Here is a 17,188-nt window from a genome sequence, read left to right on the forward strand (position 1 = left end):
TAATACTTAATAACAGGTGATGTTTGGTTAATTTATTGTGGCAGAGCACGGAAGGCCTCAAATATTCTCAATAATTTCAAATATTACCCAAACCCCAAAAGTATGTTTCCAGCCACATACTTTTCATCATGTCTAGTTTCTAGGTTGGTTTTCTGCTCCCTTGAAGCAAAGAAATAGCCAACCTCCTTGGGCTGTCTTCGTGAGTACTGTAGGAGCAGCATGCTGATTCTAACGATGTTTCATGGGAAATTCAGTTTTGCATAGCCATTTTCATGTGCAGTCACTAATCTGTGGTCAGGGACACAACTTAACCTATGCAAGATACACACACACCATACACTACTAAAACTTTCTTAAACTAATAGAATTTAAATGGAAAGTAAATAAAAATAACAGAGAATCCAGGATGTGCTGCAGGATCCTCAGTACCCCTGCTTCCCATGGCCTTGGCTGAGACACCTAAAGGGATTTTTTTTTGTCTGTTTTGTTTTCTTACAGCAGCTTATCCCTTCATGACTTAATGATTTCCACATAAGTTTAATCATGATTTCGATTGTGTATTCTACATTTATAAACTTGTGCTAAGATTTAAGATTGAAGCAAATTACAGACTTAATTTATTAAAAATATCATTTTCTGAAGAGGACAGAAAATCACTGATGTAAGCCTTAGGTCTGTTTTTGATGTTAAATTAATGTTAGGTTTCCATTTGAGAAAACCACACATGACCTCATGCACACCAACCAACCGACCAGAAGGTGGATCTGAAAGGGGAACATTTTCCTTTCCTCACCATTAAAAAAACCCCCCAAAAAAACCCTTTCCTCTCTGCCAAAGTGAAATGCGTGTGCTTTTATTAATCCACAGGTGGCGCCATTAATTCAAATCTTAATAAACTCCAAATGTTCAGGGCTGTGTTCAGATATAAAAACACAGAAGACAACATGCCACCATCTAGGGCCGTTTGTTGACATTTTTAATGAATTTTACACTACATTTTGTGTGCTGTGTAGTACATTTGCATGCATTTGACCCATGTACCCACTGAAGACACTAATATGAGCACCAACAAGTGTCATGGAAAAATTAAAAAAAAAAACCTGAGGGGATGGTTTTGAGTTATCTTGGCAGAGATGAATCACTGAGGTTTGACCTTTAGACTTTGGTAATAAAAAGCCTGTTTCTCTTATCTTTTAACGGCAAATAAATGTAAACAGGAAAAGCAAACATGTCTACGTGAAGAATCAAAACACCCACAGCCACCTTTACATGCTAAGCAAAACCAGCAGTCACATTTCATCCCGCTTCCCCGTTCTCTTTGGTTCCTCTGCCAGTCGGTATAAAAACACAACAGTAAGTTCAAAAAAGGGAAATGTTTATTAGTGTCATAACACAATGATTACATCTGACACATTTGTCATTTAGAAAAAAAACAAAACAAACATACATAAAGCTTCAATTTGAGATTCTTTCAGTAAAACAATTGTTTATTCTGGGGAAAAATTTTTGCTGATCTCAGCACAACATTCAGACGTCAGATCCATTATGCACCAATTTTTCTCCCCTTCAGATTGATGTCATCGAAGAAGCACAAGTATGCGTGTATGTTTATGTAAGCCTAATGTGAGGATCTCAACCAAAAAACAGTCTGTATCTGTGTGTAGCTGCACTCAGGTCATATCAGAATAAGTGGTGAGGCACATTGACAGTGGGCTGAGTTCTATATGGGTTTTTTTTCTGTTGCATTAAAGCTACAATGCTTGACAGCAAATAAAGGATCTGATTTTTCGCATTTACGGTTAAATTTTGTGTAAACAATTAAACTATGAAACTCAAATTGTGAGAGTGATTTCTTTCCTCAGCCAAAAAACAAAACAAAAATCACATAACCGAAGTTTTTCAACCCTTCTTCTGTATTTTCTACTATAAATTTGTAGTATAAAAGCACTTGGTCGTCAATACTTTGGTCAGCAACAGATTAACAATAACAAAGATTACTTCTGTGTGACGAACATAAAATGACTTTTAAAAAAATTAAGAAAAAGAAAAATGGAAATGTAAAAAGTGTAGTGGCTTTCTAAAGCTCGGTCCATGTTTACAGTCATATTTCTTGCAGTTTATTTCAAATTGAACATTCACCAGTGCACTCTTCTGCTTTTGTTTGGTTCGACTTGCTGTTGCAAATGTGAAATTTAAACACAAACGTAAGCATAACATTAGAAGTTCTATCAGAAACAAGTTCCCCATTCTTTAACTCATCACTATTGCCATTAATCACCTAAAATCAAATAGTATGAAAACCTTTATGTAAGGAGATTCTGGAGAGGGTTGAAAGGTAACACGTAAAGATCCTTCCATCAAGGCAGGCAACTCTAAAACGAGTCACATGAACCACTGTTTGCAAAGTGCAGCCTGTGTCAACTCAAACTAGTATATTGCTCTGTGTTATTCATTGTGACTGATTGAGAGAGCTAACAACTGAAATATACTGCATGGATAATCCCATGGATCCATTGTGCAATGATAATGCCACATTTTCTTCTTGGACATGTTAATGAAAGCGCAACTAAGGATGAGTGTGTAAATTTGGACTGTCTGAAGTACGAAGGTCAGAAAATCAAGGAAAAGGTTCTATTAAGACACTTGACGTTAAAGAGGCATTGTTCCACTTTCACTTTTTTAATGTGTGTGTGCTTCAACTGAGTATAGCAAAACAAATTAAAGGCAGCATTTGGGTTCCCATCTTTTCTCCACAGGACTACAGTATAATCACTGGCTGTTGGTCCTAGTCTGTACAATCAGAGTATAGTTTTGGTGCAAAGTACGATCGCTTTGGAAAGTTCGGCTCACATTTTGCTGAAACACTCCTTGGCATTGGACCACACCTGGATTCCCTGTAACAGTACACAAGTACCAGAGAAAAGGAGTGACTTAGAGACATTGAAAGACAAGACAGAAATACTAAACAGTTAAGGAGTGGTACTGCTGAACAAAAGACCACATGCTATGAATTTATATACATACACAAAATACACACAAGAATAAATGTCCACACCTTCTTACACATACTGATCTGCATAATGGCGTAGCTTATCAGCGCCTCACGCAAATCTTTGTCTTTCTGCTCTTTAAAATGTTCGATGTCATCCCATGCTGCTCGCACAAACTCCCTGGTGGCACAATCACAAAGACGCATGATACTGTTAGTCTGTTTGCGTGGAGAAGAAGCACAGGGAGAAGAACAAAGGAAGAGGTAGAGGAAGAAGAAAAGAAAAACAATGCAGCATTTGCTTTGTTCCTTATTCTTATTAGGTTCTAGTTCCTGTATTTTCTACTGATACCACTGGCTTTTGTTTTTCCGTTGAAAAAAACAAAAAGAAATTGAATAGAACTACTTTTTAATTACACACAGAACCTCAATTTGTCTCTCAACACTTTCAGCAAATACCTCAGTTCACCAGTTTGTGCTGGGGAAAAAATTATCTAGTCTCCTGTTATTATTCTTTGCATTTATGTTGTTCAGTTGCAACAGTTCAGTCAGAAAACAGAGTCAGATTATGTGCTATATTTTTCACACAGAGGAAGAACAGTGAGGAAGAGAAATTTAAAATAGGGATAATTTCAAAATAGGTAAGTGGTTGATAAGATAGTGTTGTGCTTACTGGCACTCGGTGTTCTTCTCCTTGACCGTTTCCTCTCCTTCCTGAATACTCTGCTCCAGGGCTGCTAACCTGCTCTCTTTTTGCTCCGGGCTCTCTTGGCCAAATAATTTACTGGTCATTCCCTTCAAAGAAAAGATTCGCACCGTCTGCACTCACACACAAACAGACACACACGGAAAAACAAATGCACGCATTAAATTATGTTCACGACAATTTGGATCACAACGGTGTTTTTGAACACACGCCCACTTCTGGTTCTTAATTTGCACATATCGTGCGAGGAGAAAGACAGATTATAAGCCAGAGTGTGTGAAAGTGTGTTACCCCGGTTGCCAGCTCTTCTTTCTGTTGTTTCTTTTGGGCAAGGTCCTGAGCTGCCATCTCCAATTCATACTGAATCAGCTCATGTTTTCTGCACACTGACCTTAACGCACACACAAATTCAGACATATTTTAAACCCTGACAGTCCCAAAACATGAATGCATTCTGCTACAAAGGCTATAACAGTCAACAGAATGTATTTACATTTACTGTAAATAAAGATGTGGGCTGCGTCTGATCTACAAAACTGACACTCTTTTCTCTGCTGAATGATGTTTTAATGCTTACAATAAAATTCAATTCATTCAGAAGAATAGATTTTTAGCAAACATAAAATAAGAGATATAGTGTCAGAAATGTGTGCTGCATCACTACAGACCAATTAAGAGGAATAAAGCATGAAGTTACACACTGACCAAAGCAACCCTTGTGTGTTTGTGAAAGAGGAAAAACAAAACAAAATAAGGAATAGATGAGGTGGAAGGTAAAGCATGAAAAACAAAATGTCCAGGCTTTCCAAGTTATGCAAGCAGAAGCCTTGTTGGTATGAAGTCTCCTTTTACTGTTTACATGACTGTGCTATGGAAGACATTAACCTTTCCAGATATTAACAAAGATAATGATGGCTTCCTGTTCCTGCTATAAATCACTGCTGCATCGGTAACTGAGCTAGAATACCTGCTTCAGCACAGTGATTATTGTATTATGCCTAACGTCTAAGTCCATGTTTTTACATATGGTGAGATTCATGTATGCAACTTTTATGCAAAATGTAATAAAATGACAGCATATTCAGAGCATCTGTCTACCCTGATAAGTGTGTTAACAAAACCATCTTGTAACACAATATAATACCTGACGGCGTCAGTGTAGAAGAGGTATTCTTTGAGCTGGTCTGCAAAGTGCTCTTCCTCCTCCAGAATGTCGTCAATTGATGCAGCATAACTGAGATAACACGCAAAGTCACTGTACAATTGAAGCAATACCAAACAAACATTATGTGTTTGTGTCCATCACCAATTCAGGTAACACCTTTACTTACGTGTCCATGTGGTGTCCAGCACTCTGCAGTCCATCTCCCATCTCTTTCTCTATTGCGCTCCACTCACTAAAGACAGAAAAATGTTCATGTATACTTGACTTGAATGCAGCAGCTCTCTTTGTTCACTAAACAGAAAAATGGCTGTCTGAAATAATGATTGTTTTTAAGTAGTTAAGTATCTATTATATCATGATTACCCAAACAAAAGGAGATTGTGTGGGCATACAGAAACAAAGAAGGCAATTGAGGCATATCTATGAAAAAAGGAATTCCCTAATGACCCACAACAATCCTTTAATACTAAATGCATTATTGCTGCAGGGAAACTTTTTAAGTGACCTAATTCAATATAAGGTAAAATATCATCTGCCTAAAATGTGTTTTTATTCTGCTTATATAAATGGATACAGTAATTTATGCTTGTAACTATAATTTGATACAGTAGAAAACAGAGTAGAACAGGTGTTCCTCACCTGAAAACTCTGCCATAGTTACCATGGACTTTGTAAACTCCATATAGCCTGTCTGCTACTCGCTAGAAGAAAAAAACAAAACTAATCATTAGAAACAGACCTTAGACCGTCTGCTTTAAAAACCTTGAAGAGATACATTTGGCATTAGAGTGCAATTCAATAACTTTCTATTATTCTCAATGTCTTGGATGCAGCCAGCTTTTAAATCACTTTTAAATAATAAATGTTGGCATGCTATGGAGTAGACGTCCAAGATAAAATGGTGAGTGCCCTGGAAAAGAAAGTCAAAATTCTAGGAAAGTAGATACAGATTTTTGTATTTCAGAGACAAAAATGTTGGAATTTGAAGTTCCACAAGCAACCACCAACGGATGCCCACGGCTTGCACAAAGCATCAACTTAAGATAAACCTCAGTCTCTCTAAACAAACGTGCCAAAACTTACCGCTCGAATTCTGAGTAACTGAGAGATGACGCTGTTCAGTTCATCACTGTACTGTTTCAGTGCTGTAAACCGCCTAGAGGCAAAACAAGAAGAAAAGTAACTGATTGAACAGTATTTTCTTTTACATTATTCACTCTAGAAATTTGTTCTTTCAGTTTGCCTTGGAACAGAATAAATTATTACTTAATATGGTGGTAAAAATAGAATTTTCATATTTGTGCTCATAAATATATCCAAGTGATTATCACACATCTTACACCCTGTTTTTGCTGCCTGATTTTATAATGAATATTTCATTTATTTTAGTTATTAAAAATTCCTGAGAAAGTATTTCACAATAGTCTTAAATCTGTCTAAGTTGTGTAACTTGCATAAATCCTAGAAAATGGAAAAATTAGGTTAGGTTTGGCTGTTTTTACACCTACTTGTCAGGATTCTTGACTCTGAACATGGCACTCAGAGACTTGAGTCTGGAATCAGCCTGTTAGGGAAAAGAATTACACACAGCAAAATATACGAAGAAGTGCTTTAAACATAACTCAGTTTGAATTTGTAAAACACACAAAAAATGCGGATATGAAATTCAGATTAAAATGATGAAAACATCAACAGAATCATTTACAGTGTATAAAAGATGGAAGGAGCCACAGGCTGGTTTGGTTTTAAAGCTCTGAGCTGAGATTTGCCACCGTCATGTCATTGTCACCTGCATGCTCATATGCAACTTACTTTTGAACTGGAAATTAGTTCAAAATAAATCACACAGTATTAAGCAGACATGTATTTCTGTCATGTTTGCCACTTGGCCATTAGTTTGTGGCAAGAACAGTTTATACAGGCAAAAAAGCTTACCCTGGTTTATTGTCCTTCTGGACACTGGTGGGACCAATAATTTAAAAAGGGATAATCATACTGAAAGTAGTGATTCAGCCCATAAGCTCATCAGGAAAGTATTTACAGGAGGCATTGATCAAAAGAGTGGGCAGTGGTTTTCCCATGGTCTTCCATGAAACCATAACTTTAGATGCCCCCTGCTGGCCATTAGAAAGAATGCCAGTTTCTGGCACTTCCAACATCAGCTTTCCTTGTCAGACCTGGAAACTACTTGCATCGTTTACACATGTGACCTGAACTTGTGTCTTTCACACTCCATCTGGTTGTACCTTGTCTTGGAAGCCCGTTTCCAAAACCGCATCTCTCCATCCCTTTTCCTAAAGAAATGACAGAAAAAATACATGACAGACTCGAAAGTCAGCCAGATTGTATAACCCCTCTCCAAAAAACAAAAAACGGGGTATTCCAGCTACAAAAGCGGCTGCAATGAAGAGACAAATCTACCAACTATGGGTGCATAAATAGCTCTTAAATTCTTTACAGTTCAGGGTTCATCTTTAACGTCAGTTTGAAATCTGTTATACTGTGAATGTGGAAGGCGTGAATATACTACATGAATGGCAAAAGATCTACACGGACATTATGCAACTTATGTTAGGCTGCTAACCTCTGTAAGAAAGAGGAAGAAAATTTTGTCATTGGAGAGGACCGGATGTGATGCAACACGCAACAGGAAATTTTCCAGGCCAACTCGCCGCCGCTCAACAAAGTCTGGATCTAAGTTGTCTGCTGAAAGCTTGTGCCACACAAACTCGGCCTGTAAGAGACACAAACAAGGGTGGAAACAAAAAAGGTAAATGGCTGAATATTATTTACTATGAAGTTGAAGGTAAGCTGTATTAGTAATAGTCACTTAATAATTTCCATTTAATTCTTTTTTTAAAATTATTGATTAGTCCTTTCCCACCACCTACGCATTACTCACCCTTTTCTCTGGTAGCGGGGGGATGATAATGTAGGGATAGGTGACCAGCAGGTAAGTTCGGAGAAGCTCAAACTCACTGTAGCGTCTCCACAAAGTGTCAGGTGCCGCTGGTGTCCCTCCCTCTGTTTCAGCAGGCCTGGACAAAGACCAATGAGAAAAAAAAATTGTATTTCAGGTGTGTCAAAAAAAGTGGTAGATGCTTGAGCTACTACACTTTCATTCATAGCAACTTGCCAGTTGACACAACTGTACTGTACATGATGTGACTATATTTTCCCAGTTCAATACTATAAAAATCAAGACAAAAAGGCAAATTTGTTGTGCAAACTGTAATATATCTGAGGTAAAAAATAAATAAATAAAAAAAACACGCAAAAGAATGCAAGTGTTCGTACTCCACCTCTCTCTACTTTTTTATAAGCACTAAATATTTGCATATGATGCACCTATGATGCGGACAGAAAAGTGAATGCTTCACTTTACAACCTACCGTATTTCAATCAGGTACACAGTGTATGTTTCCTGCATGTTAACAGTGTTCTTCCCTGTTCTCTTCTCTGCCTCTGCCACATTTATCTCCAGTTTCCTCAACAGAGCCGTCCCTCTTTCCACCATCTGCACACACCAGAATAAATTATGAGTATGGAAGTCAAAAAAAGGTAAACATATGGAAGAGTGTTAGCGGCAACGGACAGGGGCTAAAAGAACAGAAATATGCATTAAACTTGAGTATAAAATAAGGGTCATCTGTTTTGGTTAGCTGGAGATACTATAACAATAGTACAGCACACAGAGTTATGGCAGGCGTGTGCAGGTCACAAGACAAGACCATAATCACCGAAATACTGGGGGGGAAAGTTGCTTTAGTATTCGGAATTCAATCTTTCTAACAGGTTAGCACTCAAAGAGCAGAATGGGCAACATGGCTAACATAAACTTAGGTTTAGCGTTCAGACTTAATAGCTAGCAAGCTAACGTCAGGAAGACTAAAGTTTAGGACTAAAGTTTGACACAGTCTTCGCAGAAGCAACTTTAAGTCATTTAATTAATTTAACGCTAAGCCGCAGAAGGGAGTAAGCTAAATCTAGCGGGGGAAGCCAGTGAACGTTTCATAAAACTCCGCAGGCTTTTTGTAGAAACAGTGGAAAAGTCTTCGACGCTCCAACTGGCTAACATTAAATTAGGCCCTATTTGAAAGGTTTTCAGCAGTAAAAACAAAAAAGATTTTTAAACCTCAAGTATGGTTATTATGAAGAACAACAAAGGGTACGACCGTATTTATGATGTTGTTCTCAGATTCCGTGGAAGTGATGTCGGTATTACTAATCACTGCTACTTCTTCGCTACTTACAGAGTCTGCCATGGTTATAGGCTGCCAGAGTACTGCCGCCGCCGCTGCTGCTGTCAGCTGAGCTGGCAGTGGACTGGTGCCTGTTTTCTGCGCACGCGCAGTTCACGGCTGGGAAAATGGTTTGCTTTGGGTCTGTGCTTTTGGTTTCGGTGATCATTTGAGCGTTTTAGTATTTGCATCTAGGCAAATTATACGTACGTATTAAGCTGTTATTATCCCACACTCGATCTCACGAGACTAAAGCAAAGACAATATATATATATATATATATATATATATATATATATATATATATATATATATATATATATATATACATACAATAGCAAATTACTCTGCAATCAATGACACCGAATATATAGGTATTTTTTTTAGTTTTAGCATAATTGTTAATGTTCAGATCTTACAGAATTAAGGGGATTTCCCTCGTGATTATGCAAAAACATAAAAAACATAACATGGTTGCACGTGTGAAATAGTTGCACAAGGTGTGTCTACAAGTTGCAAAGCAGCTTTCCATGCAATACTCCTCATTGTTGAACCCATTACCCTTTGCATAGCTTATTCGACACCTTTTTTTTGGCAATACTGACATCTGCTGGTTGGATTGTGGCACTCATTCGTTTCCACCCTATACTTTGTAAACGGTTGGTCTTGTTGCAAAATCCCAAGTGTGTAAATGTTCTCCTAAGTGTAAACGTCCATTGAATGATAATAAGCAGTGAGTGTGATATATGTAGACAGTTATCTGAATTTTTGCATTGTGTTTTTGGAACTTTTACCTATTTTGCGTTAGTCTTATTTCAGTATTTCTCCCTTTAATTTAGTCTTGAATCCAATTCTGCTTTCTTTCTCTTGGTTTTATGGTTTTTTTTTTTAAATATATGTAGGCTTTGATTTTTTTTCTTTAATTGTGTTACATTTAGCTCTTGCTTTGTATGCTGTGTATTGCCTATTGCAAAGTATCTTTCAACATTTTATTTCGTAAAAAAGGACTGTGCAGTTAAAACAAATGCTTGCTTTCTTATATGGCTAGAACACTAGTTTGTTGGTTAAACATGATATAAAATGTGCTTTTAGCAAATGAAAAAGTAGCAGCCATTGCCCTATACATTTACAGTATTCCTTGTCTTACACAATGCCTTCTTGCCATTGTTTTTATAGTCACAAAAATGTGAAAAAGGTGTCATACATGATGAGTTTCCTCACTGTGGTCATATCTTTTCGTGCCTCATTTTTTTTGTAGATGGTTGTGGGCCCAGTTCTGAATGAGAGGGATGTGGTATTCCTCAGGCTAGTAAACAGCACAGAAACACGGCCTTTTAGTTCCTGTGGTCACGCTGTTGTTCAGTGTTTAATGTTTAAAGAGAAGGGTGGAGCAGGATTTAGTAAGGAAGCAGATGCCACTGGGCATAGAGTGGTTTGATGGAGTGTTATGGGATGTGGGGTGGATGGAGTGAGAAAAAAGGCATAAAAATAGAGAAACATTATGATGGTAAAATGAAAAATATAATCATTACTTTTAAAATTATCGATGGCACAAATGCACCAGGTATGGGCGGATGGAAGGAGTGATGGTGTGATGCGGTTTCAGGCTGCAGTGTGTCAGGAAACCAAAAGCTTGAGCTGTGACCAGCCGTTGTCTGAGCAACAGCATAGCTACCATTCTTTCCTGCCACTGACCTCAAACCAGCCACCACCACTTCCTGTCCACATATACCCGCACGCACACAAATATATAGACACACACACCTCCAGCCCTATTTGGCTGTCTATAATTGGCCATTTGACAACTTTTTAGAGCTCGCTGACCAATGTTCTTGAATGCTGAGCTACAATAAGCTTTGCACAGTTTCTGTGTGTACGCGTGACTGTTGATATTTGGAGATTCTGAACAAAATCTGTTGGGTTTATCATAGATGTAAATATAGATATATAGACTTATAGAGACTCATTATCTCTTTCACAATGACTGCTAACTATTATTGTTTTGGGAAGTGAATATTGATTCTACTGATAAAATTAATATTGCGCATGCCAAAATCAATTAACTACTGCAGTTTTAATCTAGTTTTAATGCAGCTCTGTTGACCAGAGAAACATCTTTCATATCTACTAACTGAATATTACCGTATACCCACCTCTGTACTGCCTGATAATTTGTAAATTCATTTGCTAGAGAAAACTGTTCTCTGTTGGTGTTTTGACTTTTGAACAGCAGATGGTAGCAAAAATCAAATAAAGCAGGCTACAGTCATCAATATGAATGAATATAACTGGTTTCTTGACCAATCACAGAAGAAACACTGTAGTGGTGCTAATTGCCTGTAAATGTCAAATCATGACAGACTAGAATTTGTACTCTGAAAGTGAAACAACTAAATGCAATTTTCCCTGACATAATTTGTCTATTTACAAATTTCAGATGTGTTATTATTGCATAATGAATACTTTCAATGAAAAAGCATATTACTGTAATATTAATGGGTTTTTGGTAATATTTACAGTACATTATGTAAAGATCTAGCAACACAACATCCTAAACACTACAAGGAAACGTGTATTGTGTAGTTGGCCTGCACAACCAGCCATTACACACTGCACAAATCTCTGCACAATTCACTCTGATGTACAGCAATATACATATGCACGGACAATCAATATATATATTGCATAACATAAATATACATGTGTATGTATTTTTATTTTCAAAATAGACTATTTGAAGACAGTAATATAATATCTCACTGTAGAGGTGTTTTTGGGAGATCTGTTGGGGCAATCTGCACCGTTGTTATGGCCTGTTCAATACTTGTACAGTTAAGAGCATGATTTGGAATACTAGCTATAAGTCAAACCTGTTTGCTGTGGATGTTAGATTCTGCCTGGGCTACCCTTTGCCACCAATTATACATCTGACTTTTAGGACAGAATTTTTAGGCGCAGCCAAGCGGTGGAGGATTTCATGTTTGGTTGCCTCTAGACCACCTTTCTACATTTCTGGGTACTGGCGAGAAGTTCAGCCCCAAGCAGAGGAATTCAAGTATATTAGGGTCTTGTTCAGGAGTGAGGAGGAGTGGACTGGAAAGAGGGAATGGTGCAGTGTCAGTAGCAATTGATAGGTTCTATTGGTAGGTTAAGTTGAAGAAGGAGTTGAATAAGAAAGCAAAATTTTGATTTACTAGTTGATCCAGTTGTTTCTTAATTATGGCCACAAACTCTGAGTAGAGAATAAGATCACAGATACAGAAGTCAGTCAGAGCTTCCTCCCTAGGGTGTCACCTTAAGAGATAGTGTGAGGAGTGGGCATAGGATTCCACCAGGTTCAACTTAGATGTCATGTTTCATGTATGTCCAATCTGGAGGAAACCTGTTAGAAAACTCAAGATATGCTGGAGAGCTAACATTTCTTAGCTGGGAATAACTTCAGGTCCCCCCTGGAAGGGCTGGGGGAAGTGACTGGAGGGATCTGGGCATCTCTGCTTAGACTGCTGCTTCTGTTGCAGAAATTGGATGTATTGATAGATGGATGGAAAAGATTTACAAATAATTTATCAATAATTGTTAAGGTTTGAGTGACATCTGTGATTGCATATCTTTTATTCATACTTTGTCTTTATGAACTAAAATCCTGTCAGAATATGTATTTTTGTTTGCCTTAAAAAATGTTTTTCATGGTTTTGAAATAATTGCACGATTGGCTTAGATACAATCATTTATGGGATTTTTAAAAAACCAGATCTGGTCAATAACAAGTTTTAGGAAGTTGCATTTTATGTGTATGCTTAAGTGTGTATGTGTGTACATGCTGTATGCACAAGGCTGGTCACGAAGATCATAAAGAGGAAGTCCTTGTGGTCAGTTAGAAAGGAACACATGTTTTGCTCCATGTCATAGTCTCCATCCTTCATTTTCCTCTCATTCATCCTTCTATTCTTGCCTTTGAGAGTGGTGGAAAACTCATGCAGTGTGTTTATTTGCGTGGGTGAGTCTGTATAGCACACACATGATGATGCGGTATACTTGGGATTACCTACAATTAAAGTATGCCCCTGTGTGTTATTCCGATTTATATTAGGTCTTCGTGTTTTTATTTTTTAAGTGACCCCCATAAACCTAATTTTTGACAGTTTATTATAGTTATACTCTTATAGTAGCATTAGAAGCTTCTAGTTCAGAGTTGTCTATTTCAAACCGAGCCAAATGGCATGTATACATATCTATCTATCTATCTATCTATCTATCTATCTATCTATCTATCTATCTATCTATCTATCTATCTATCTATCTATCTATCTATCTATCTATCTATCTATCTATCTATCTATCTATCTATCTATCTATCTATCTATCTATCTATCTATCTATCTATCTATATATCTATCTATATATATATATATTACTGTCTTATATATGTATATATAATGCTGACTTTTACAAACTTTACCACTCCTTAAACACTCACGATGCTTGCATGAAATCCAAAAAATATTATTTTCTTTTTCCTGCTGTCCTCCTGATTCCCTCTCTCTCATCCATCACCAATGTGTTGACAAATTAAGACAAGCAAGTCTCAGTGCAGCCTTCTCTGCATGACTGCCACAGCTTTTCAGCAAGCATGTGTATGCTGTTACCTTAGACTCTCTCTCTCTCTCTCTCTCTCTCTCTCTCTCTCTCTCACACACACACACACACACACACACACACACACACACACACACACACACACACACACACACACACACACACACACATATATGCAGTGTGAGTGTGAGCAATGCAGTATAATAAGCAGCATGGCAGAAATGTGGTCAGCTTTGCCCCATGTGCAATCGTTGAGAAGCCACATTAAAGCTTCTGGGTATTAAAGGACAAGCCTTGGTTGGCTGGGAGGGAATCTGTCATGCAACACAAAAACTGTGTTTTTCACCCTTTTCCCTCTTTCATGTCTTCTTGATCCTTTTTTAAAAACTTCTCTTTTCCAAGTCTTTTTTCTAATTTCTCTCCCTCTCTCTTCCACATTTTTTCCTCTTCTTCATTTCTTTCATTCTGTGGCATATTAGACTTGGTTGTAATACTCCAGTTTAAAATGCTTAGACCGCTGGAATGTTCCGTCAAAGAGGTAGGCGGACCCAGGGGGCGGGACAGACCAACATAACCAATTAAGGAGGAGATTGAGGTAAGACGGACAGCTTCTAAATGGTGTAATAACAACCTACTAAAATGTAATTACAATGCAATAGCAATAGACACTTCTAATGACAGGATGTATATGCCAACGTGATTTCCTAATTATGGCCTTGGCATAATGGGTGACTGTTAACATGGCGTGGAGATTATAGAGAGGTGTCTGAATACAGAAATTTAACCACACTGACTTGTGCGGTGTTGAAGGGCATAATGACCTGGTAGATACCTGGTACCTGGTAGAACTCAGAAGTTAGGAAGTTCTATCAGGTATTGATCAAAACTAGAATTGCATAAGGATCAGTACTGAATGATATAGTTAGTGTGAGCCTGACTGACTAATATGATTAAGTAGTTAAATATCCACAGTCCATCTTGCTTTCAGTCTATAGACTAGGTGATCCATCCATCCATCCATCCATCCATCCATCCATCCATCCATCCATCCATCCATCCATCTCTAACAGGAGGAGTGGATGGTGGCGTCCATTATTACAGAGCATCCCAGAATAGAGTCTCGTTTTATTACAAGTCCCTCTGGTTGCCGTGGCTACCCAAATTACAGGCCAGTCTTCTCACACATAAAAAAGGTTGCGCTGCCGAAAACCAGCCACCTCAATAAAGGATGGATTAGAAAATCCTTTGCTTTTTTCCCTTCCTTTCCTTTTTGAAAGGTTTTCTGTACATTTTTTTCCCTCTGGTGTTTTGTTTTATGTTGGGGTGCAGCGGTCTTCTTCAGTGGTTCTGCTCCCCGACCCTGCGGCGGGAAAATACGCTCACTTGTGGGTTTCTGGGAAGGCAGCGGTGAATGAAACATCTGCTGGGAGCAAGATGTATGTAAGTGTGTGTACATGTGTGTGAGAGAGAAAGAAGAAGAGAGTACGTGCATATAGGGACATGGCCTTTGCATCATGTTTGAGTTTGTGGATCCTTTTAAGTGATACCAAAACAGTAAGACATAGTAAAAAACAATTAATATTCTATAAGTTTTACTTCATAGTTTTTTTAAATGACTAAAACTGTAGGAAAATACAATATTTATTTATCTCATTCTAATGAAAGATTTTGATAGTTGAGTAAAAACAAAATTAAACAAATCAAAAAACGAATACCTTTGTTTTAGGTGCTATGCCAAAGCAAAGACAGTAACAATGTTTCAGCTGGAAAAGTAAAAATATTAACTTCATCAAATGACACCAAGCATCACTCACTTAAACACATACTGCCAGTTTGAGTCTTAACATGCTTTACTGAGGTTATGTCTGCATTGTGACATCCCAGATGCTAGCAAATAGCTAGCATCTGGGATATTGTTGTTAAGCTATGTTTCTGCAAAGAAGAAAGCAGTTATGCTTGGTAAACCTCAGAAGAAATTATCTATTTTGTTGTCTGCAGAGCAGACATTAGCACTTGGGACCATCATTTTGGGCAGTCTGAAAGCCTACCAATGACAGCTTGCCATGCTTTTGGCATACCTGCTTCCTGGTCCATCCGTCAAAGTCTTTCGGCCTAGGTTTAGCAGAAACTATGGCTTAAACTAAGACAGCAGTACTTTTTTCTTATTGTTACCTTTGTGCAAAATGTTAAAACTAAACAAAATTATCAAAGTTGTTAACAAATAGAAGTTGAGAATGAAGTAGTTTATTTATACTGTTATGGTAATGTTAAAGCTGGCTAGTGAATTCAAACCATGGATATTTTTGGTGTGAGGTGACGGTGCTAACCACCAGTGTTGGTCAAGTTACTTGAAAATAGTAGTTAGTTACTAATTACTGATCCTGTTACTTTACCGATTACTTATTTTCAAAAGGTTTCGCTAGGTATTTTATTTTATTTTAATTATTTGGAGGGGTCTTTAAGGGATATTTATTCCAGTTTGCTAAAATCATGTAAAAAAGGTTATAACGAACAGTTTTGAGGTACAGTTCACTGAACAGTTTACTGAAGGAAATCTGTACCTTTATGAATATTCAGACTGTTTTTAAGTATGATGAGAGATGGAGCTGCTTTTAAAAGATCCTCTCTTACATTTCAACTGTGAAATACATTCTAAGGATCAGATTTGGTCAAATTTGACTCAGCAGTCTCATTAGAATGGTTGCATAAGGCCTTGCTGTTTTCAAAAAGGGATACTCTCATTGCTCTGTGACTGTTGTAAATACAAGCAATATCTTTACATTTTATTTAGCTATGTGTTTTTTTCTCTGTGCATTTTCTGAATTGTGGGCAATTAACTAAGTCTTACCTTTGTAAGACTGGCTGGTAATCACAAAACACACTATACAAGCAAAAGTAATGAGCCACTTATCCACTACTGGAGCTTTTATGACATCCCACTCTAAATCCATCGGCGTCAATATGGAGTTGGCTTTTACTCTTCTGAAAAGGGTTTCTACAAGAATTCGGCGTGTGTCTGTGGGAATATTTGCTTGTTCATCCAAAGTGCATTTGTGTCAGACTCTGATGTTGGACTTTGGGGTTTGGCTCACAATCTCCATTCTGCATCATTCCAGAGCTGTTTGAGTCAGTTTCTTCCATGCATAAGTCATCCAGCCATGCATCCCTTTTACCACAAAAGGGATAAGGGGCACAGGCCAGCCCCAGAAAAAACAAACAAACAAAAAACATAGCATTGTTCCACCTGCACCAAACTTCACAGCTAACACATTGCAGTCAGGTAGGCAACATTCTGCTGGCATTCACCAGAACCAGACTTATTTATCAGGATGCAACAAAAATAGAGAAAATTAAGTTGTTACTCCAGAAAGCACATTTCCACTGCTCTAGAGTCCAGTGGTGACATGTTTTACACGACTCCATCAGACATTTAGACATTTATTTGGACATCAGAAATTTGCACTCCGCTTGCAGTGGGTTGACCATGAAGA

At 37.7% G+C, this 17,188-nt stretch overlaps 1 protein-coding gene across 2 annotated transcripts; it reads right to left on the bottom strand.

The window, feature by feature from the left end:
• Positions 1 to 1,358: 1,358 nt before the first annotated feature.
• snx4 (sorting nexin 4) lies at positions 1,359 to 9,235 on the bottom strand. 2 transcript variants are annotated; one of them, XM_085249782.1, is made up of 14 exons: positions 9,114 to 9,235; positions 8,253 to 8,377; positions 7,763 to 7,898; positions 7,445 to 7,594; positions 7,107 to 7,154; positions 6,369 to 6,424; positions 5,944 to 6,016; positions 5,500 to 5,561; positions 5,027 to 5,092; positions 4,840 to 4,929; positions 3,987 to 4,086; positions 3,663 to 3,808; positions 3,056 to 3,170; positions 1,359 to 2,894 (listed from the first exon to the last, which is right to left on the bottom strand). In XM_085249782.1, the coding sequence occupies exons 1-14, from the start codon at positions 9,123 to 9,125 to the stop codon at positions 2,847 to 2,849; spliced, it is 1,227 nt and encodes a 408-aa protein (XP_085105908.1). In that variant the 5' UTR covers positions 9,126 to 9,235; the 3' UTR covers positions 1,359 to 2,846. The 2 variants fall into 2 exon arrangements, with proteins under 2 accessions (XP_085105908.1, XP_085105909.1); XM_085249783.1 differs by having other exon boundaries at positions 9,036 to 9,192.
• Between the last annotated feature and the right edge of the window lie 7,953 nt (positions 9,236 to 17,188).

Source organism: Mchenga conophoros, linkage group LG16 (genome assembly GCF_057382185.1).
Source record: "Mchenga conophoros isolate Kocher_MC1m ecotype Shallow Benthic linkage group LG16, M_conophoros_male_GT1.1, whole genome shotgun sequence".
Lineage (NCBI taxonomy): Eukaryota > Metazoa > Chordata > Actinopteri > Cichliformes > Cichlidae > Mchenga > Mchenga conophoros.

Excerpts from the sequence above, each read along its gene's own strand:
- snx4 (XM_085249783.1), bottom strand. The coding sequence starts at position 9,125 with ATGGCAGACTCTGTAAGTAGCGAAGAAGTAGCAGTGATTAGTAATACC. Across the intron at positions 8,378-9,035 it reads AGAACAACATCATAAATACG|ATGGTGGAAAGAGGGACGGC; the intron begins GTCGTACCCTTT and ends TGGTGTGTGCAG. Across the intron at positions 3,809-3,986 it reads AAGAAGAGCTGGCAACCGGG|ACGGTGCGAATCTTTTCTTT; the intron begins GTAACACACTTT and ends GTGTGAGTGCAG.